Raw genomic sequence first — 24524 nt, 5'->3', positions numbered from 1 at the left:
GAACACTGTAGTAAACACTCAATTACTGTTAGCTACATAGCCATGCAGAATCCCCAGAGGGAGAACCATCTTGGCGTATTTAAAGGACAAGGTGGGGAAGGAGGCCAGTATAGACATAATAAAGTAGTGGAGGCAGAGAGTGATGAGGTCAGAAGCAGGCATCAGATCAAGCAGAACTTGGTAATTTTAGATCTATTTCGGTGGGCTGGAAAGACACTGGAATGTTTTCATCAAAGAACTGCCATGATGTCACATGTTTTAAGGAGAGGCCAGATAAGAGGCTACTGTTAAGTAGTCCAGGTGAGACAATGATTGCTGAGACTTAGATGGAAACAGTGGAGGTGGTAAAAAAATATATTCAGGGTGTATTTTAAGGTAGACTCATTAGGACTCGTTGATGGACGAGACATGGATGTGAAGAAAGAAATTAAAGATGACTAGGTTAGGGGACCTCCCTGGTGGCGCAGTGGTTAAGAATCCACCTGCCAATGCAGGGGACACAGGGTCGAGCCCTGGTCCATGAAGAACCCACATGCCGCAGAGCAACTAAGCCCATGCGCCACAACTATTGAGCCTGTGCTCTAGAGCACGCGAGCCACAACTATTGAAGCCTGCGCACCTAGAACCCATGTTCCGCAACAAGAGAAGCCACCGCAATGAGTAGCCCCCGCTAGCTGCAACTAGAGAAAGCCCGCACGCAGCAACGAAGACCCAACGCAGCCAAAAATAAATAAATAAAATAAATAAATTTATTTAAAAAAAAAGATGCCTAGGTTAGGAATAAAAGATAGTAGGCTTTGGGGCTGGGTTGCATTTATTAGGATGGGAAAGAGAGAGTTACAGGTATAAGCAGAAAATCAAGAGTTCTGCTTTGACTCAATAAAATTTGAACTATTAGACATCTAAGATGGTTGTCAAGTAAGTGGTTGGGTAGAAGTCTGGAACTCAGGAGAAGTTAATATTGCAGAAAACATATGGTGTTAAAAAGCCATAGGATGAGCTCACACACTGAGTGCAGCTAGAGAAGAGGACCAAAGCCTGAGCCCTAGAGCACTGCAACATTTAGGAGTGAAGAAAAGAAAGAATCATCAAAGAAAACTGAGAAACGGGCTGAGGTAGGAGGAAAACCAGGAGGGTGTGGTGTCCAGTGAAGAAAGTGTTTCAAGAATGAAGGTGTGATCAACTGTCAAATGCTTCTGAGAGGTCAAGCAAGATACCATCTAGTTCACTCAAAGTAAATCATTCTCTCAGCTCGATTTTTCTCATAGTGGTTTATTTGTACGTTCTCATTGCAATATCCAGCTATTATGTTGTAGTTACTTTTGTCTTCTCTCCTCTTACAGAGGTCCCTTAAGGTCAGAGACCATGTCTTTTCTCTCAAAATATCCACTACCCTACTTGCTCAACAAATGTTTGAATAGATGAATCATGTAGAATTCTTTAAGATCTGGGAGAATAAGCGGAACACAGAATTAGCAATCAGAGTTGGTTTTTACTAAGATATCCTAAATGCTCTAAGACTAATGCATGGTCTTCATTCTGCCTAGAATGAAAGGTGTCCACCATGCATCTGAATTTGAGTTGAACTACAGCTAATCATAACCTATCTGGCATTTCTATTTTTTTATTCGAATGTTTCATGCATGGTACAACCCAAAAGTAACTTAACTTTTACCTGATTTGCTTATATATATATTCCTCCCCAACCCCTGCCCCATCATCTAAAGTTGGCTAGCCCTCATCTAAAGTTGGCTCCAGTTGATACCTTCACACGTCAGCAGTATCATCAATAACTTTCTGTGTCACACTTGAATGTTAGCATCACTATGGAACATCAGAGACATCAGGTAAGTTGACATTTCATATTACATAATTAATTTCAAAACCATGACAAAAGGAACTATTGAAATATAGGCACTTGGGAATGACCAAATTCTTAAGCGAGGCATGGTTGAGATGGCCTACCCAGAAAAAGGCTAGTAGTCAGGGCATGAAGTTTTTCCCTAGGCCTGCACACAATAGATCAGATACAGGTAACAGGTCACTGAGTTACTGTCTCTGTAAAAGAAAGCTAAAACCCAACAGTTCTGAGTAACAAGAATATCAACATCCAAATTATGGATTTAAGCTTTCAGCAACATAGCTTATTTGGAAAATATGCATTAGACAACACAAAGATACAGTCACCACATCCCAAACAAGTACAGTATCTCCCTAGAGATAAGAAACGCTCACCACATGTAGCAGTGCCACAGGAAATCACCCATCTCTGCAGCCAGCCTCTCTGCTTGGCCCTTCCATTTGGAGCTCTAGTAACTGTTTTCCTGGAATGCCGCATTTCAGCTCCATGGCTCTTTTGCCTACCTTTTTTAAAAATTTTTATTTATTTATTTATTTATGGCTGTGTTGGGTCTTCGTTTCTGTGCGAGGGCTTTCTCTAGTTGCGGCAAGCGGGGGCCACCCTTCATCGCGGTGCGCGGGCCTCTCACTGTTGCGGCCTCTCTTGTTGCGGAGCACAGGCTCCAGACGCGCAGGCTCAGTAGTTGTGGCTCACGGGCCTAGTCGCTCCGCGGCATGTGGGATCTTCCCAGACCAGGGCTCGAACCCGTGTCCCCTGCATTGGCAGGTGGATTCTCAACCGCTGTGCCACCAGGGAAGCCCTCTTTTGCCTACCTTTATGGAGGCTCCCTGAGAGCAATTATTCATCCCTGATTCCTGCTTACTTCCGCACCTAAGGCCTGACCACTTGCCTAGTTTTCATACTTGGAATGGAAGTCTCGTAAAGAGACCCTGTGGTTCCCAGCCCTTTTCCTAAACCTTGCTCGGAACGTGCTGGCAAATTCTGGCACTGCTGTGCAGCTAGACTGTCCACCCAGCATTCCCATGACAAATTCTAACCTGTTGTATTTCTTGCACATAGCTTGGCATGTATTACTCATTATACACTTGGTGAATGAATTTCAAGAATGATACTGACAAAAATGGAACATATCTAGAGGATGGAATGAATAGACTCGAGATATTTTTTTTTGGGGGGGGGGTGGTCATAAGCTTAAGAGATACTTTCAAATGGAGTTGTCAGAAAAAGAGGGAGAAGCCTTACGCTCTAAACTCTAGGTCATTAGGATATAACGATTTAATGTAGCATTTCCCAAACGAGAGTTCAATATGATGTGGTACTGGAGGAAAAAATCCTATAATCAAGAAAATTTGGGAAATGCTAGATCAAACAGGTCTCTTAACCATAGAACTTCTCAAAGTCTTTAATCTATCAATATGCTTTGGAGTCTAAAAGGGAGCTATACTACACAGACTTTTCCAACCTTTTATTCAACAAGTATGTAGTATATTCCGCTGTGTTGCAGCACAGTGCTAGGTCCTGAGAATACAATCCTGGGCCAAACAGACCTGGGCTCTGCTCTTACGGAGTTTATGCTCAGTGTGAGAAACAAATACCATACAAATATTTATTATAAACCACAGTAAACATTACGAAGGAAAAGTTCATCAGTATTTTCTAAATAATACATGAAGCAGATACCTCTTCCACTTAAATATAAAAGACTGAAAGACAAATATTTCTCTTAAAGCTTTTCATAAACATGGTCCTAAGAGTCTACCTCAGTTTGAAGAACCCTGCTCACAGGTCTAACACATTTCCCTTGCTAAAAATGTATTACATTTTCAGAAGTAAGGTCTAAAGGCAAAAGCAAGACACAAACCACTCATTTATGAAAAGGCCAGAATCAATAAATACCTCTAGATGCTTGATGAGAATAGCTCCAACTTTAGGGGCTGCTTAAATTAGAGTGATGTTGAAACAGAAGATCTGTGCTGCGGTCTATGCTACAACTAAAATGAACGTGGACTGACACAAGGTTCCGATCCACAGTGGTTCCTGCTGAAAGTAGCCAATTTGAGTAAGCAAGTCTTCACCAGTACTGCAAACCTGCACTCACTGCACTTTGTATATTGATTTCTAAACAACAAGGTCCTTCCTATTTTTATAGCTGGTATTTTTAACAGGAAAACATAACATTGATTTTAAAGCATCATTAAATAATCCTGTTAATTTTTTTCTTTTTTATACATAGTTGCAAAGCACCAACTATGTGCAAGACACTCTACTAAGAACCATGGTAAACAAAGAGGAAAAAGCCTGGTTATGCTTTATTTATTCTTGTGATATGGGGGTGGGGAAGCTATAGAGGGAAAGCCAAATTCATCACTTTCAGAAGAATCAATTAGTATGTTGAAACATGTTGACATTTCTAAATCTTCAGATTAGTCTTTATCTCACTGGTGATCATTCCAACATATTGTCAGTTGACAAGAATAGTTAAATATTAAAAAAACTTAAATACTTAATGAACCACCTAAAGGATCTAAAAATAGAGTGCTTTTTCACTCTATGGTTCCTATATTGTGACTGCTAGATTCCATAGTAGTATTACATTTGCCAATAAGTGTGGAGAATCAAATCTGTAATTCATGTTTGAGAAAATTTGACAAATAAATCTATGTGGTAATGAATTTTTATTACAAAGAATCATTCAATCTCAATTAGTTAAAAACAGGCATGACTCCCTTCTCTCCAACACCCGTGTCGGTAATTTTTAATACTTTCAGACCAAGAGATGACTGTATTTATAAAAACTTAAGTGGATGACAGAACTCAAGAGACAGGTAAGTATTCTGACTGATTCCACCCCAGTGATTGACCATGAACAGAATGGACTATATAAATATTGTCATACTTGATTTTTTCCTATCATACCCCAAGATCCTACACTTCTATTTCAACTGTGTTGGCACATCGAAAAGGAAACCCAACTTACCTCAGACCTAAATATCAACAGTATGATAAAGAAAACATGAGACTGTCGTTCTCTGGCATGACCCACGTAAACCAAATTTCTGAAAATTGAAAGAAAAAATGTTACCTCATACAGCCTACAAAATATAAACATATCCTAGAAAGATAACCATTAAAAGTAAGTGTCACTCGATATCAAATCTTGTATACTGTTTTCTTAGCAAACCATCCATTCCCACCTAGCTTCCAGTGAATGGGGGAATAAACATAACAGGAGCAGCCTATCCTGCGTTCACGTCAGACTGACTGGAACGTGTTCTGAACATCACCATGCTGTAAAGACTAGTAGGTCAGTTTTAACTATGAGCAAGCTACTTTGGGTCTCTAGATACATAAAGTCCTTATCAGTTCACTCTATCCGTGAACTTAGGTCATCCAAGTGAAAAACAACATTATGAAGGACAAGCAATGATTTACTTTACTTAGGCTGAATTTATTCCTTCCTAGTTAAACAATGCCAATAACTTAAGAGCACATTTTCATTTTCTTAGGATGCTCGCTGCCAAGGATGAGTTAAACAAGCACATTGAGATTTGTGGTCCTCTCCAGTTTTCTTTCATATGTTCTCCTTTATCCCTCCTATCGTTTATTTCTTTGAGAAACTTTTATGACAGGTATAAGAATAAGGAAATTTTAATGATTTCCCCAACAGGTAACTTGATTTATAGTAAATTTCATTTTCAACTTCTAGAAATAAAGACAGACACAAAATTAATTTAATTTTTTAATAAACCATAAAATTTAAATATTCAAATAAAAAGAAACAAAAATAGATATTTAAGCCAGCACTAATTTCTGTTTTTATTCTTTCTCTGGGTATCAGAAGCTTGACTTACCTGGGACTAGAGTAGAGTATAATACAGTTATGATGCTGGTGTAATAATGAACAAGTAGGTAAAAATGGGAAATGGCTTGATAAAACTTACTTTCAAATCTGGAAGTAAAGATCAGTAGCTCACTTGAGCCCACTGCAGAGACCTTACATTGGTCTTGTCTGTGAAAACTACTGTGGCTTACTGCTCTTACCACACTTATCTTCTTCACAGCTTAGCACTCCTGGCATTTTGATCCTTTCGCTCACTGAAGCTCACATCAGTCTGTCAAAACATCAAGAGGGAAAATCCCCAAACTGAATAGATGAATAAACACTTTTAATGTGAACAATCATATTCAGATCAACCTCTTTTGAAAAAATACAAGTCAGTGGGTTTTTTAATCCTTAAGTAACGCAAATATGACTATTTTTTCTGCCTTACTAAAATGGCACTTTTCATTTTATTGACATTAGCCAAGTATTTGCTACTTGCTTCTATTTTTTTCTGATCCTATGGGTACCCTATGTTTTTCTTTTTGATTGAGGCTTATACTTTCCATTCCAGAATATCTGATCTTTGACTAACTTTATCTCACCCTGTGGATAAGTCTGCTGCTTAGTGAAAATCATAAAAGGAAAAAGGAAGCCGTGAGCACTAGCAGGATCTCACCACACATTCGTACAATTTTTTTTTTTTTTTATGAGAAAAACATTCATTTTTATTTTGGAAGCTAAAACCATTATTGTATGATACTGTCTTTTAGCATACTCAAACGGGTCAACATTCAATATGAACAGCAAGCTAGCTCACAAGAAACAAAGTGTAATGCACAAGTACGTTCAGCTGGTAGAATCCCAGCAGCGTGGTAATAAAGTGCAGCAAAAATTTCCTTATTTGAATAAGAACTCTAATAACCTCTGAATATTTTTGGTAAAGTTAAGGAAAAGCTATTGCAGTCTGGAGATCGGTAATCTTTAAACTTCAAAGATTGGCTACCAGGGACCACCGTGAAACATTAGACCTGAGGCCAATGAAAAACACTAGCTTGAAAAGGAATGGGTTTTTCCAAAAAAATGTAAAATTATACAGATGCTTAAGATACTATGATTTGACAGATTTACAGTGATAAAACAGCAATGATAAATGGCAACATTGTTTATACTTTTAGTGTAAATAACACAGATTTAAAAATCGGCAGCAAGAAATTCTATGACAGCTCCTGAGACAAGTTATCCTATGCCCTACACCCATTCCATGCCAATGATGACCAGTCTGAAAGGTAACACACAGAGTAAAAACAGTGATCTAATGTATGTGAGTCAGAAAGTACTGGAAAAGTGACCAAATTGTATGTTATTAAATGACAAAACATATTTAGAGGTTTTATTTAAAAATCTCTCACTGTTCATTATCAAAGTTACAAGATTGCATACCAATAGACAGACTGTAAACATAGGAAATTTTCATTAAGGAAAGATGGGTTTACTGTAATTTGATCTTTTACAAAAAATTACTGAAAGTTATTGATAACAGAATTTCTCTTTTACTTTCTTAAGTCTAATTCTCTTGAAAATTAAACCAATGTTTCCACTCCCTTGAGCTAAAGTTCAACCATGGTCACCTTAGGAAATACCCCTGTTTATTTGTTAATCAGAAATACAAATTGAGTGGCACATATTTCCATTTTCTTCTTAGGCCAAAGGCTTCAGCTTCATTATATTTTACAAGAAAACAGAAGACTTGCAGTGGTCCTGTAAAGTCTTTCATGTCGCAGCTGAGGTTTAATGACGGCAGCGGAGGAAAGCAGTGGTGATGCAAAGTAAGGCCAGCCCAAGTACCCTTATCTGACATGGAATCTTTTTCCTGTTTGGCTTGTAGCAGTGTTTCTGGTCAGGTTGCCTCCACCAAACCTGATTGAAGCAGAATGGTGACATGCTCTGGTAAATCCTGTTTAAGGGTGATTCCGTTCAAGCAAATGGTTGATCCTTCAATCTGTTGGTTGCGGGATGATACTAATATGAAGAAAATTATCCGGGTAGCTCAGATGTTCACTCAGCCACTGCAAAGGTGTTTCCAACATTGGTTCAATTCCATGAATCATCACTTGATTCTTTTTTTCCCCATCTATTCCAAGAAAGAAATCCAACAATAATCGATGAGTCAAAACAGTTGAAGAAAAAATAATCTGCTGCCTTTGAGAATCCTCAGTGAATTAAATGGATTTTTACTGCTTTAACAGGTTAAAAACCTGGTCTGTTTCCTGAGCAGGAAATGTGGACATGGAGAAAGTTCAAATGTTGCAATATGTATCACCCAAAACAGAAACCTGAGGGTTACAATGAATTCTGATAAAAATTCTGTTGCTATATGTGAAAGTATTCATTCTTTCTTAATTACTGTGCTTACCTAAGATTGACGTTAATGAAACCATAGTGGAGAAAACAGCCCATTGTACCCACTGACCAAAATTTATTTTAGTTACACATTAAAAACTGTACTATACGGCTATGAAAAATGACAGGTGTGTGAAGTAGGTCAATACATATTTAAAACATACAAAACAGAAATGTGTCTAGAAGTCATCAAGAATAAGATCAGTGTTTAGGAAGATGTTTAATAAAACAGATGGGAGCTGTAAGTTAATTTTCAATAAAGCTGTTCATATATGTATGAGAAAATTTTAGAGACACTATTAGAAGAAGAGTTAAAGTTTTAATGAGAAGGAACTGGGAGTCTGACTCAGGGATTTCTGTTTCAGAGTACTGAAACCTGATTGATTTTTGTTAACGCCCGTTCGCTAATTAAAAGGTTGCTGAAATTCACACTCTTCTCTGAAGTTCAAATTTTATTTCAAATTAAATTTAAGATTAGTTTTGTGTCTTTTATGATTTTTGTATGATATACTGACGATCTTTAAAGAAAACGGAAGCATGCTTGGTTGCTATAGAAAAACAAAGAAAGTAAAACCAAACTCTTTTTGAAAAAACAGAAAACAAAATAAAACAAAACAAAGAACCTTCAAGAAACTTTGTATCACTCCTTTAGCACAATTCTTGGTTTGCCTCTTTCAGTCTCTTCAGTCTACAACATCTAAATCTCTCAGCTTCCTGGACACAGAAGACAGCAAGGAAACAGGGAATTCATGGAACTGTATGAGAGGGAAATACCCTATTTTTCCTTTCTGCTCTGCTCAAAATGACTTTTGCATCCCTAGTGCTCTAATGTCTAGGCAAAGTGGGCTGATGATGTACGGTGATAATGGCTTGGCTGGCACCTGAAACAAGAGACCCTTTTAAAGAAACTCCCTATTAGAGGCAGCACAGCCCTGGGCAGTGACAGTCAACAGACTGACAATGAGAGGACACAAAAACACTAGAGAATTGCTAAAAGAATGCCCAAAATAAAGACCTAACAAACATATTATCAACCCCAAAGATAACCAAATAAATGTCTCCAAAAAACCCTGAATCACTGTGTCATAGCTTAAAACAATTTTGGAAAAAGATACCACCTTATAACACTACTAACTTAAAAAAATTCTCTCATTGTTTTGATTTGTCCACCAATCTTTGTTGCATCTATACATACTTTTTACACAGTTGTGATCACAGTATTAATACAATGATTGGTTTCCATAGGGATGTGAATCATTTATAACTAAAAGATTAAGCTATATACAGAATACTATAGAAAGCACAGTATTAGTACTTTGAGAAGATTTAAAAATGTTGATATTCAAATGGATAAGCCCTCAGCTATCTGGAATGATTCATACTTTGTAAGTTCTAGACTGCCAAGGTTTCACTGTATTAAATCTTTCTTAGAATATTTAAAAACATTTCCGGTGTAGTTCTCTTTATATTCTTATTATATATTTCTTTGAAATACCTTAATAGTCTCAGAATCTTCCTCCTACTTAGCACTGAGTCAAAAAAAAATGAAAGAGCAGTGGTGTAAGAGTCAAAGTTCCTCATCTGTAAAGTTCTTCCTTAAGCAGTGTCACTTTTGGATACTATGAGATAGAGCCGAATATCCAAAATACTCTGCCTGAAGCAGCATGTAAATGTGGGAGCAAATACAATATGGCACACTGACGCATGGTGTGTCTGAAAGGCAAAAGGCTAACCCTGTTACACAAGAGGACAGTTTAAGAACTGTACAGCAGAAGCTGGAGAACATAAGCACAATTCAAACACTTTGTAAAACAAACCCAATAAATCACATTATCAGAAACCTGAATAGGCAGTCCTGATTCTCTGGTTTAACCTGGGGCCACTTTTAATCTGGAACATAAACGTGTCGCTAAACACAGACAACTAAGCAAGTGATCTAGACTGTCATATCCCTCAACACAACAGTTTAAGATTTTAAATATATAATTTTGTCACTGCTTACATTTGTCCAAATATTTCACCTGTGTATATTTATCTTTTTGGTTTTCTGACTTTCTCTGATAATGTAACTCTCACCAGAAGGATTCTTAGAATGGGACAGCAGTTTCCTTGAAACTATTAACTAAAACTTCTCTCTCACTTATCACTGTATCCTCAGTGCCTAGCGTGGTGCCTGACAATAAATGTTTTCAGAGCTTGGATCATTTTGCTGCTGGTAAAACACACTATCAAAATTAATGTTTTGAAAATAGTTTCTAATGACTACCACTACTATGTAGAAGAGCTCTACTGATAAAAACAGTTTTGGTTATTAAAACAACAAAAAGTCAAAATGTTTCCAAATAAGCCAAGAAGTATATATGCCATCACCAAAATTGATGCTACTGCGAATAACAACAAAGCATGACTGGACATTTTGGCAATATCAAAACTAACAAGACTAAATAGTAAAAATTTAGCAGATTTTTTTTTTCCCCTAACAGAAAGGAAACACTTGATGATACTGCTACTAAAGTAAATCGTGTTTTTGGTAAATATATCTTTGTGTTTCAAAATGGGAATCTAGAATTTAATACTTGGGAATAAGAAATATGTCACTACAGAGTAAATGACTCAGGAGAAATATGTTACTCCACATCCCACCCACTCAGATTTTTAAAAACGTTAGTCTGATGCTTTAAAGTAGGCAAACGTTTGAGACAGTTATCAAGTGAACTCATTCTATATGAAATTTTCACATACAGGGCACTTTTGGGGGTAACTTTTGATTTGGATATAATTTCAAACATAGAGAAAAGTTGCAAGAATAGCACAAGGAATTCCTCTTCACCCAGAGTCATCAACTGTTTACATTTTTACCCCATTTGCTTTATCATTCTGTGTATATATATATATAACTACTTTCTGAATCATTTGAGAGTAAATTAGAAACAGAGTCCTTTACCTTGAAATACTTCAGTATATACTTTCTAATAAAAATATTCTTTTATATAACCATAGTACAGTTATCAAAATAAAAAACATTAACATTGATATTATACTATTATGTAATCATTTCAAATGTTATTAACTATCCTAATTATTTTTTTCTCCAGTCTAAGATCCAGTCCAGGAACCACACACTGCATTTAATTTTCAGGTCTCTATACTCTCCTTTAACTTGGACAGTTTTTAGCCTTTCCTTGCATTTCTTAACCTCGACAATTTTGAAGAATACATGTCATTATATTGTAGAATGTCCACATAGCAATTTAAAAAAACAACTCTTTTAATTCATCTTGTAAATATAAGGACAGTCATTCATAAATACTTTGAGTTTGTGAATTAAGGAAGAGGACAGAAACAAGTATCAGAGACAAGCATTTTCCTTGAGTAGCAATTAAATTCACTTTAAGAGTTAGATGTTAAATCTAAAGAGATCATGTATCAATACAGAGAATATCACAATAAAATTTCATTTCTTATATTCATCTTACTTATAAGCCTCAGTATTATGAAAGATAAAAATGTAAACACATCATATAATGTTTTATTATCACCAATACCCTAATAAAAACAAACTTAATTCTAGCATCTACTTTAAAGTGAGCATTTTAGAGCTGTGTGACATTTTAAGAAAAATATACTTAGACAGATTTTGGTTGTATGATTAAAACAGTAAGAATTACATATAGAAACAAAAAGAAGAAAGAAAATTCATATTAGTTAACAAGTCATTAATGAAAATTATGAACTTTAAAAAAAGACATGAATTGGGAGGGAGGCAACTTGAATTCCAATTCTGATAATGAAGGACTCTGGGCAGAACTCATCTCTTTCCTTATATATAAAAAGAAGATGTCTGTCTAGATCTATGGTTTGCAAATCTGGCTGACCATCAGAATCATTTGGAAGATTTTTAAAAATACATAACCTCTCCAGACCTGAATCAATCTCTGGGGTAAAGTCTTTTTTTAAATGTTCCCTTAAATAAACTGCATAATAATATGGGTATAGAATTTTTCTTCAAACAAAATCTTATGCAGAACCACAATATATAACACAGGTGCAGGTGGGGCAGCTTTGGTTGATGTGGGGTTGAAGCCTGTCTCCCAAGTCCTGCTGCTTGCTGACTTATGATCCACGGCAGTTTGTGATTCAACTCCATGGGTCAGTTTGTAAAGCACTGGTCTAAAACAGAGGATTGGTAACATGTCTTCCAGTTCCAGTACATGAGTCTTTTATGCCTAAACAGCAAAATATTTCTTTTTGAGTTTAAACCAGCATAATACACTAGTTTTTAATTCTTAGGCAACTCACTTAACCTTTTGAGTCCCAGTTTCCTCCTCCTACAGTGTAAATTAAGAATTCTAACCTCCAGGGTTGCAGAGACGATCAAATGGGATATCCAAATAAAGCACTCAGCACAGAGCCCAGCACAGGGCTTGGACATAGTAGGCATTCAATAAAGTGAGTGAGATACCAAAAGGTATATAAAAACTGTGGATTTAATTAAGTGACTGGCATGCAAAGGGCTGTGAGAATTTGGCCTCATGTTAATATACACTCTGCATTATTCAGACCCATTATTATGCAGTGTGTCACACGGATTTTATGAATGTGTTAAGAAGAAAGAGAGAGATGAGAACAACAAAAAAACCCAAAGACTCTATCATTATGCAAACAACAAAATGAATGACATTTAAAAAAAGTCATTAAGCACTGTAAACCCTCTGGATAAATCTAGTATTGCTCTAAATATGTATATTCAGCAGAGCACATCCTGGATAAGTCAAATGAGCCCTATTTTACTATGGTGATGTTACTTAATAGACTTTAGATATGGTTCTTATTTTATTTTAAAGATGAAAAATTCAAGTGGGGGGGGGGAAACTCCCAAAATCTTTGTTATACATTTTAAAGTATATCATTATTTGAGGACTTAAGAGTATGTGATGAATCTGCTTTTTAGAGATTTCTATTAGCAATGGCTCACAGTCTTCCCCATCCCAATCTGCATTTTAGCCATTATTTTTAAGCCAATTATCAACAAGGAATATGACCTAGATGTCTTTAAAAACAGGTTACTTGAGATTCTAGAGAGATGCATGAGTTTCACTCTTACTATTAACATGTGTAACTAAATATGTGAAACTTCTTTGAATTTAAAGGAAGCTAGAGAAATGGATGATATATCTTTAAGGGAAAGTGCTTTTAATCAGAACATTTCAGATTGTAACTTGTTTTTTTAGTTCACACTTGTGAATATGGAATAACAGAAATCTAAGGCCAAAGGTTGCAACCACTGTGTTTAGATTTGTGGCTTCACATTTATATTTTACAAAGTTCAGCAGAAAATGCCTTGATTTGCTATCTTGGAATGTGTGATGCTGAAGGTAAAACTTCTGAAAAATATTTGATACTTCTGAAAAACAGAGATAAACTTTTTTACTGTCACTATTCTGAACAATGTTGCTCTGACAAATTCTTTAACTTCTGATATGTTCATTAGTAAAACGCCAACTAATTGAGTCCATCGACATGAAAAACCACAGGCTGAAATCTGAAGTGCATACATCATGCTGAAGGATTTTGACTCAGCCTCAGCGATAATAGTCAGTGAGGTCAGGTCAAAGAGGGTTAAACCAAGCCAGGATATAGCCAAAGGAATACATCAAACGCTGATTTTAAAAGGGCAATTAATCTTAGACAGAAATGCTTCCTGGGGAATGAGATCTCAATCTTAAGAGCATACTACATGATGTAGCAGTAAAAATGAACATATACAAGCTTACAGAGCTTTTATCCTATGATCACAAACAGAAGGAGAGTGCTGTTTATCAGAGAAATACAAACCCATTTAAAAATACTTACATTAACTTCTTCCGGATCTATGCTCATTTAGTAGTATAGGTTTTAATGAACATAGAATATCACAGTTAATATATACCACCTATCTTTTCCCATGCGTAAATTTTATCTTTATGTATATTTTTATTATTTCTGTCCAAAATATTACCAAAGGCTTGACTCTTAACATTTTGTATAAGATTTTTCAAAACATGTCTATGTTAATTCTTTCACTGACTTGTTTATAACCTTTATATTTCTTAATGAGGAGGTAATAAACCAAAATTTAAACTTAACCCCCCCAAATTAGCTATAATTATAAAAAGAACATTGTATTAAGTGACTGTGAGACCATTTACATAAACTGATTAAATGCCTCCTGATAAGATAAAAGTGTGGTACAAGTTAGAAATTAAAACTTGTTCACGTTAAGAAACCCCCTGCCCCAAAAAATAAAACTTTGAAAATATAGGTTCAAATGTTTTTGAACTAATTTTATAAAATGATCCAGTAATTCTAGTTGGGTGTAATAGGGCCCATTAATATTTGTCAATTATGAGTTACAGAATAGTTCAAAGCTAACTGTTTTATTTAAAATACAGGCAGTAATTACACTGTTTATATATGGTCAGGTTAAGGTCTCACAGGACTTGTTTTAACGAAGAGATGACTTGCTTTTAATTGCCTGCATGTGTTATTATTTTGTTAAGAGAATTGTTTTCTAGTGCTAAATATGAAATATTAATTATGTAAGATCTGTTCCCACTTTTGAAAGAGTCAAGTTAATTCATTTAACTTCTTGGGATCTAGGTAAAGGAAATCAGAGGCATCTCCTGACAGGCCCAGTAATCCCATCTTCACTAATGGAGAATAATGAAAATAATCAGTTTATTATTTCTTTCATTTTAGAAAAGACATATGTCAATGGGTTAAGTCATTAACAGATTCTGTAGCACCAAAATTAGTCCATGTTACCCATGTGTTGGGACAAAGCACAGAGATGGAGGGAAAATCAAACAAACAAGGCGAAGAGTTCGATTCAGTTTAGATTTGATGACATAATGATACATTTAAGAAAATATAATTACCAATTTTAAAATAAACCTCATAAGTTATTTCTGTCCAGACTTGAATATAGTAGATCTTTGTTGATGAGGGCTACATGTGAAGAACTTCTTGTATTACCACTGTGAATGACACTGTCTCATTTCTTTTACACCCAGAGAGAGAAAACAATGAAGAGTAGAGAGTGTTAGGATGAGACTGCAGTCCAATGACCCAGTCCCACATGGCAGGCTCACGGTACCTCAGTGGAGTTACAAATGGGCCTTCCAGGGCTACCTGTGAATAGCTGAAACTTCAAATAAATATGTGATTCGTTGCTTATAGTCTTCAATGAAAAGCTTTCACTAGCAGCAACACTTCCAGACCTCTTGCCTTAAGATTTTTCCTTTTTAACATATTTTAACAAGTATATGCTAGTCCAGCTGGCTGCAGTGACTATGGAGATAAGCTTACTTATGTCTTACCAGAGCATTCCTAATCACATCCAGAAGGTAATCTCTAAAAAAAGTTAAAAACTCAGTAGCATGGAACTCTTGCCATAACCTGAGGTATAAGCGGTTCCAACATCAGTTTACATTTAGAGCTCATCCTACATCTATATCTTCTGTGCAGAGGCTGAATATCAACACGTACTTATCTCTGCAGAGTGGGATTATCAACAAATGACAACAAGAAAAAACAAAACTGGTTCTTGCTAACTCCACTTGGTAAATTTCTTATGAGTACGGTTATTTGTGAAAAAATACTAACAAAACCATAAGAAAACAAAAAAATGTTAATTGTAAAACTGTGAAAAATATTAGATTATGAAATCTCACTTACACAAATCTTTTGTTCATTTAAACCCTCCAACCATCCTATCAGATGCGTAGCAGGTAACACCCTTATTTTATAGAGCAAGAACCATTAAAAAAAAGCAACTACTAAATGATCTTCTAAATCAATCAATCATACCTTTGTATGAAGGTACAAAAGGATACTAGAATGAAAACAAATTTTAAATGAGTGAAAAAAGAATTACTGAAACTGTAAAACGATTATTATTCTTACTCCTAAACCCTCATTCTGATGAAGTTTGGGGTTTGAAGGCTTTATGTTTCTGTGGCATGAACTGGCAAATTGAAATGCCACCTCTTTGGGGGTCAGTGTCATCATGCTGACAAAAGTGCCAATTTGAAGTTCAAACTTCAAATTGAAGGATCCGCCTTGGAAGAATAATGTGAGATTTAGATGTTTCTTTTCTCTAATTGCTCTAAGTCTGAAAAAAGCTGTTACAACAAACAGTTGATTCACTTTATAAAACAATCTAATCATATGCTATGGGGCTAAGGAGAAAAAAATGCGAATGCACCATCTTTCCTTACTTTTTATAGAAACTATTCTGTGGTTTCTCATAAAGCATGTCAAAAACAAAGCAGTATAATTTTCAAGTTAGACTTCCTAAATGGGATGTTATGACTCCCTAGCCTCAGTTATTAAAATTATATTCTAATGTACTGACAAATAAAAGATCTGTACTAATAAAAGATTAGTACAAATAAGATTTGTACTAAAAAAGATTAGCACAAATAAAAGATCTGTACAATAAAAGACTTGTACAAATAAAAAGATTTGTACTAAGCAAATAAAGAACAATTTTAGTCACTTAGTTCCTCAATACTTTCCCCCCACATCTCTGACCTCATTGAAAATCTTGTCCACATTTATGGGAGAAAAGTAGAAAAATAAAGCTAGTCTTTCAGGAAATAGAGTAGGGACATTTTAGATCAGCATTTCAGACCAGACATTACCCCTGAGCAGCCAGCCCCTGGGTAGCTAGTGAAGGATTCTACTACAGTGGGACACTGTGACCTGGTCCCTGCTTTGCAACTAATTTCTGCTCATCTTTTAAGACTTAGCTCAGTCTTTATTGCCTACTCTGGAATGGATAAGACAATAAATCTTCCTAATATCTTTTGCATATCTCCATTCCTACACATATCACATCTGTGCATCTTTCTGTCCACTCCAACTGGACTAAAGTTTCTTAAAAGCAGGGACATCTTAGTAACCCCAGTTGTCAGAAGACAGTATGATGTGAAGAAACTGATGAATAATGAAAGCTACAACATCAAATGGAACCCAAAAGTTAAATGGTAGTTGGGAAGGGGCTCAAAGAGTAAATAAAATCCCAGGAAGCAGGGCAGAAATGGAAAAAGGCAAGCAGCAAGAAGACTGTACTTGCTGGTAAGAGAGATGCAGGGAACCCTGACTAATTTGCCACTGAATGTAAGCCTTTCCCTACACACACACTCCATTGGTACAATACCAAATATAAATTCAGGATTACAAGAGCCCAACTGTTACAGAGGACTGATCAACCGGAACTTTGAAATAAACTTATAAAAGTGAGAATGGACATTGTTATTTTTATAACCCTAACTTACTAGGTTTTTATATATTACATTAGAAAACTGAGCAATGAAACATGATTGGGCAAAGCTTATAAGATTTTTGTATTCTCCAAAGTAAAATAATAAAAGCTATGATTTTTAGTTTTAGGTTTTTAAAAGTTTTTGTATGTTGTTTCTAAATGGACAAAGAAAGAAATTTCACTTCAAGCCTGCTACAGAAGCTTAGCTCTCTGAGTCATTTTAACTACTGCTGACACCACAGGAAAAATTTACCTGAGTTCACCTTTGGTTACTTCCTGTTATCCTGGCTAACTTATCTAGCCACTTACAAAACAAAAAAGGAAACACATAAAGCAGCTCATTGTTAGTTACAAGAATAATGACCTAAAGCACGTCTTCCTGCATATTAGTACATTCTACCTTCATATGATGAAATAATGTAAAATTCCCTCATGCATGAATCACTTGTTGTAAGGAGTAGTAGACAATGGTGCCGCATAACTTTTATGAAGCACTTTCTCTTGTAATCATGTGATGACAGCTAGTTCTTATCCATACACACCCAATCTTAAAGTCTTTCACTTTCAACTTAAGTTGGGTGCAGGTGTTTCAAAATGCTTCACGACGGACAATATCACAGGTGTACTGAACCAGACAGTACAGATTTTTACTGAAAGAGTGACTTGATGTTTTGAATACTCCCCATAGATCCTGAAATGACTGACAGTTATTTTCCAATGAGGTGACAAAAGGAAGAGGCAAATAAAATTTTTTCCAAAGATAAGATACTGGTGTTAGAAATGTGGCCTCCTCCTGGTATGAAAGGTACCATCAAGAGTACCTCAAAAGTATAGGTACTATTTACATCATTTCAATGAAGTATGTGTATGGTATGTGTATGTTCCCTGATGGATACAAGCATGTGACAGTTTGGGTGGGAAGAAGTCTGTCACAGAAAGATATCCGCCTAAGAGGCAGGTTAGTGGATTAATGCTGTGAGTGGCTACCTCACTGCCCTCCCTTTAAAAAAAAAAACAAAAAACAAGGGGAGTCACCTTGTGTATTCTTTAGGAGTGGATGGGCAGGTAGGGTAGGTTAAAAATTTAGGAGAGGGCTTCCCTGGTGGTGCAGTAGTTAAGAATCCACCTGACAACACAGGGGACACGGGTTCGAGCCCTGGTCCAGGAAGATCCCACATGCCACAGAGCAACTAAGCCCGTGAGCCACAACTACTGAGCCTGAGCTCTAGAGCCCACGAGCCACAACTACTGAGCCTGCGAGCCACAACTACTGAGCCCGTGAGCCACAACTACTGAAGCCCACGTGCCTAGAGCCCGTGCTCCGCAACAAGAGAAGCCACCACAATGAGAAGCCCGCACACCGCAACAAAGACTAGCCCTCGCTCGCCACAACTAGAGAAAGCCCATGCGCAGCAGCAAAGACCTAACATAGCCAAAAATAAACAAAATAAATAAATTTAAAAAAAATGTTTAAAAAAAAATTTAGGAGAGAATAAAGAGTCTTTAAAGGAATAAAAAAGCCTCACAAATGTGTGTGCCATTCTTGTGCAGGACCACAGTAACTTTGTATATGTACTGTGATCTGGGTGTAGGAATGGCAAAAAAGCACAAAGGTACATTCTGACAAATGTGTCAGCTCAAACCATGTGACTGCTTTTCATTTACATGTCAGAATGTCATAGACAGCATTTCATAAAGTCAACAAGAAGAGTAGCCAGAATTATACACAGGAACACTACAGTAACAACAGAAGCTCAGGTCGCTAATATCACACCAGGGAACACTGAAAGAAAGTGTAGGTCTTGCATGTAGGCCAGATTAGGTACTAAACACAAATCATAGAATAAACTGAGTTAGGAAAAAGCAAGCATTTCAGAATGTTATTTTACAGTAAACAAAAAAGTGAAAAGATTGAAAAGGTGAAAATGAAAATAAATGGTAGCATAGTAAAGTGGAAAAACCAATGGACCAGGAGATGAGACCTGAGTTCTAAACTTAGTTCTACAATTAAGCAGCTAAGAGACCTTTAGCAAATCATCTAAAAAACTAAGAGACTGAACTGAAATAACTCTAAGGTTCAACAGTTATATGATTCTTTAAAGATGCCAAATACAAAATTAACACCCAACCAATTTCTTCCTGCTCTCGGTCCACTAAGGTTTTCTCTCATCATTCTTGGATTTGTTGATAACTGTGCCGCCAGTTGGGGGGCTAGCGCCTTACAGTAGAACAGTTTTATTAAGGTTTTGAGTCTTATTGTGATGTTCTCACTAAATAGTCAAGGATTTTATAAAGAAGTACATTTTACATGACATAATGTTCTGGAAAGAAGATTGTCAAAAAACGTCTAAGAAAAGTACAATCAGGTAGCCATTTCAACATTAAGCTTTAGCTTAAATTTCAATTTATTCTTAATTGATAAAAGCATTTTTTCGATGTTCTTTAAAATACTGCAAAGTACTCAAAAATAAAGAAAAATACAGTGCAGAGAAATGAATAACTGAAGGCCAATGCTTGCAGTGGGGGCAGCCTGTGGGTCCCGTCTCTGACAGCAATAAAAATGATTTATCTCTTAATTATACTTCAAATGGAAAAACTACTCTATATTCCCGAATCTTCAAGAATGTAGCAAAATAGACATTAAATAGATTTTAAAAACACACACAAAACCCCTATAGCATGGATCAAATGAACTGGAAAAATAAGATTATTCCTAAAGTTACTGGGAATATCCCAGTCCAAATTTCTATAACTTGAGTTCAAAATGAAAAAGTTTACTTAACCATCTCTGTGAGGATTTACAGGAAAATGGCAACACTGGTTGTCTCTGGAGAGGGGAACTGAGTCAGTGTTTTATGTATAGGAGTTGAGATAGAGACTTTTCACTAAATTCCTTTATAAACTTTTAGATTTTGGAACTATACAAGTGTATTGTCTACTAGAAAAAATATTTGATTATTTAACTGAACACATGTATAAAAAACCTTGATAAACAGGACTTCATCAAAATAAAATATTTTTTACTCTTCAAAAGAAAATGAAAAGGTAAGTCTCAGACTAGAAGAAAATAATTACAAACCATGTCTGGTAAAGTACTTGTATGAAGAATATATAAATAACTCTCAAAACTCATGGATTATATGATATGTAATCCATGAAAAAAATGAGAAAAGGATTTACATAAGACATTTCATCAAATATATCCATGAGTAACAATAAGCACACGAAAACACTCAACATCATCAGTCATTAGGGAAATTTTAAAAAACCAACATGAGATACCACTACACAACACTAGGATGGCTATAATAAGACAAAAACCATATACATTGATAAAGATGTGAAGAACCTGGAATCCCCATTCATTGCTGGTAGAACTGTAAAATGGTGCAGCCACTTTGGAAAAGTTTAGTAGCTTCTTAAAAAATTAAATATAAACTTACCATACAACCCAGCCATTCCACTCCTAGGAATCTACCCAAGAAAAATGAAAACATATGTCCTGTATGTGGATGTTCAGAGCAGCATCATTCATAAAAGTGAAAAGGTGGAAACAACCCAAATGCCCATCAATTGGTGAATAAACAAAATGTGATACATACACCCAATGGAATACTACTCAGTAATAAAAAGGAACAAACTACTAATTTATACTACAATATGAATGAAACCCAAAAACATTATGCTAAGTGAAAAAAATCAGTTGCAATTTTGTATAATTCCCTTTATGTGAAATATCCAAAAGAGGTAAATTACAGAGACAGAAAGCAGACCAGTAGTTGTCTATAATTGGCAGCAAGAGCAGAAATTAGCTACAAACAAGCACGTGGGAAGTTTGAGGTGATGGAAATATTCCAAAACTAGATTGTGGCAATGGCTGCACAACTCTATAAATTTAATAAAAATAAAAATCACTGAATGGCAAAAAAAATGAGTTAACACAAACTCTTACTGAAAATGAAAACTACGTAGCAATAAAGAAGATTAGGATTATAAAATAGTATTATCCTGTTATTAGAGATGAGGATGTGTATGACAGTATCAAAAACCTTGACTAGTATAGTACAGTGGTGACAAATGACACAGTAAATATAGTTTACTATGTTTAGTAAACTATAAGGTTATTATAAGAGGTTATAACTAAGAGGTTATTTAGTAACCTCTTAAACCAATGAAACTTGCTCAATTTTCATAATTTTGAGTAGTGGTCAATGATCTTTTTTATCGATCCCTTCTGGAACTGGTTCTGATGGTATTTCAGATGCCCCTCTTCTCCCCTCCTTTTGAGCCTTTGTGTATTTTCAAAGTGCTAGATATACATAGGACTGCCAGGAAAGGCAAGCATATTTAATTAAGAAAAATAGTTATATTCACAGGCCAAATAGCACACATTTTGAGTTCCATATTCTTTGTTTAGTCTTTTAGGCTAGAATATCAACATTCCTCTCAATCCTACTATTTCTAATTCTACTTAATAGGCAAACCATTTCCATAGATACTATATGATTCTTGAACTGTGTGATATAGTTACGAGTCATATAAATAATACCGCCATTACCACAACTTAGGATATATTAATAAGAAACACAGGCATTATCTACTGAAGTATTACCTTTGCATTTACTAATGCCTTACCTCTTCCCATAAAGGATTTAAAGTGGCAAGTTTTAAATGTTTTTCTATATGATAAATCCAAGTCTAGGCAATATATTAACAAATACAGCAATATGCCACTGAAATTTCCCCTACAGCTTAGTGTAACCAATAATAAGACAAGTCATTCAGTAACAGGGTGATGGTCAAATTATGGTACATTGATATAAAGGACCATAGTGCTGGTATTTAAAACCATAGCTTTAAAGAATTTTTAATGACTATCATGTTATGTTAGGTGAAAAAAGCAGGACATATAATTTTTTTTTTAAATACATTTATTTATTTATTTATTTATTTTTGGCTGTGTTGGGTCTTCGTTTCTGTGCGAGGGCTTTCTCTAATTGCTGCGAGCGGGGGCCACTCTTCATCGCGGTGCGCGGGCCTCTCACTGTCACGGCCTCTCTTGTTGCGGAGCACAGGCTCCAGACGCGCAAGCTCAGTAGTTGTGGCTCACGGGCTTAGCTGCTCCGTGGTATGTGGGATCTTCCCAGACCAGGGCTCGAACCCATGTCCCCTGCATTAGCAGGCAGATTCTCAACCACTGCGCCACCAGGGAAGCCCAGGACATATAATTTTATACACCCACCCCCCCCCTCAAATATTCAAGTGTATATCTGCATGTGTGTGTTAATAGTGGCCTCTATGAGTTAGGGGTCTATAGCATTTCCCCCCTAGTTTTCTGCATTTTCCAAGTGTTCCTTATGTTGCAATTAAGCGAAGAGAACTGTGATTTTTATATTTTTCCTCTGCTTACAGGAAAACAATCTTAACCTAAGCTACAAAATGAGGACTACAAAACAGGACAAGTTCTTGACTGGACTTGTGAAATGTAAAAGCCTCAGAGAACAATGTTGAGTAAAACATTAAAGAGTAGCAAAAAATTCAAATAAAATACGCATCCATTATTCAATATTTTGAATTTTAAAATATCAACCAAAGGCAAGACCTTTTCTTTTTTTTTTTTTTTTAACTATCTCTTATTCCTTTAGAATGAAGAAACACAATGCAAGATTAAAAATAATGTTTACCAGGGCTTCCCCGGTGGCGCAGTGGTTGAGAATCTGCCTGCCAATGCAGGGGACATGGGTTCAAGCCCTGGTCTGGGAAGATCCCACATGACGCGGAGCAACTAGGTCCGTGAGCCACAATTACTGAGCCTGCACGTCTGGAGCCTGTGCCCCACAACAAGAGAGGCCGCGACAGTGAAAAGCCCGCTCACCGCGATGAAGAGTGGCCCCCGCTTGCCACAACTAGAGAAAGCCCTCACGTAGAAACGAAGACCCAACACAGCCAAAAAAATAAATAAAATAAATAAAAATAGCATTCAAAAAAAAAAAATAATAATGTTTACCAGAACTGAATTCACAAATGAAAGACGCAAGGCCCCAGAAATATAAGACAGTAATTTTAAAAGTATATTTTAGTTTGCTAAAGGGAGTGAAATTCTTATTCTCTTAGTGTCAATAATTTATAAAATAGTATGTTAAATATTAAGTGCTTCTATTTCAAAAGATTTTTCATTACAAGATAATGAAAATATCTTCCTGAAGTAACTAATAAATGTTATCTATAAATATAGAATGCTTATGTTACTTCAGTAACAAAGAGAAATGAAAGAAATGTTTTAATGTTGCTGATTATATTACCTTCAGGAGCAACTGCAGAAGGACAGACTTCTTTGAGGAGATCTCCTAGTGTATGCAATTGTCCATCTGTAGCCACAGGACGAAAAAGCTTCTGAATGAAAGGCCGTTCAGTTGTTGTCTATTTGAAAAATGAAAAAAGATTTCAAACAATTAAGTCTCTGTTGCTGCCAATTATGAACTAATAGATCAGAAATTTAAAGCTGGCATTAGATGTCTTCTGATATAGTGTAATCAGAAGCATGTAACATCACAAATGTGGTATTATGGCCCAAAATGCTTAACACAAACTCAAGTAAATCTAATCACAGGAAGCAATAAAACAAATTCAGAACGTGCAGCATTCTAAACACAGCTGGCCTGAACACTTCAAAAAAGTCAAAGGCACTAAAAAAATAAAAACAATACAAAAAGATTAAAAGAGACTGACAAGATATAACAACTAAATACAAAACACGAAGTCTGACTGAATACTGGATTGGAGAAAGAAATTTAAAAAGATCAGCTATAGGGTTTCCCTGGTGGCGCAGTGGTTGAGAATCTGCCTGCTAATGCAGGGGACACGGGTTCGAGCCCTGGTCTGGGAGGATCCCACATGCCGCGGAGCAACTACTGAGCCCGTGAGCCACAACTACTGAGCCTGCGCGTCTGGAGCCTGTGCTCCGCAATGGGAGATGCCACGACAGTGAGAGGCCCGCGCACCACGATGAAGAGTGGCCCCCGCTCGCCACAACTGGAGAAAGCCCTCGCACAGAAACGAAGACCCAACACAGCCATAAATAAATTAAAAAAAAATAAATTTATAAAAAAAAAAAAAAGATCAGCTATAAAAGA

At 36.1% G+C, this 24524-nt stretch overlaps 1 protein-coding gene across 7 annotated transcripts in view; it reads right to left on the bottom strand.

The window, feature by feature from the left end:
• Window positions 1–3036: 3036 nt before the first annotated feature.
• Window positions 3037–24524, bottom strand: part of ATG5 (autophagy related 5) — a 125011-nt gene continuing 103523 nt past the window's right edge. For 4 of the 7 annotated variants that reach the window (XM_082404896.1, XM_082404897.1, XM_082404898.1 and 1 more), the window contains 2 exons: window positions 23694–23811; window positions 5588–7815 (listed from right to left, as the gene is read on the bottom strand). In XM_082404896.1, the coding sequence (XP_082261022.1) occupies window positions 7679–7815; window positions 23694–23811 (255 nt within the window). In that variant the 3' untranslated portion in view covers window positions 5588–7678. Of the gene's footprint in view, window positions 7816–23693; window positions 23812–24524 lie in introns of all 7 variants that reach the window. The other 3 variants (XM_082404895.1, XM_082404900.1, XR_014248215.1) reach the window with 3 other exon arrangements.

The sequence above is a fragment of the Balaenoptera borealis genome (assembly GCF_965194805.1).
Source record: "Balaenoptera borealis genome assembly, chromosome: 9".
In the NCBI taxonomy this organism is placed as follows: Eukaryota; Metazoa; Chordata; class Mammalia; order Artiodactyla; family Balaenopteridae; genus Balaenoptera; species Balaenoptera borealis.
Note: the sequence above shows the minus strand (reverse complement) of the source record. Positions and strands in the feature narration are given on the sequence as shown.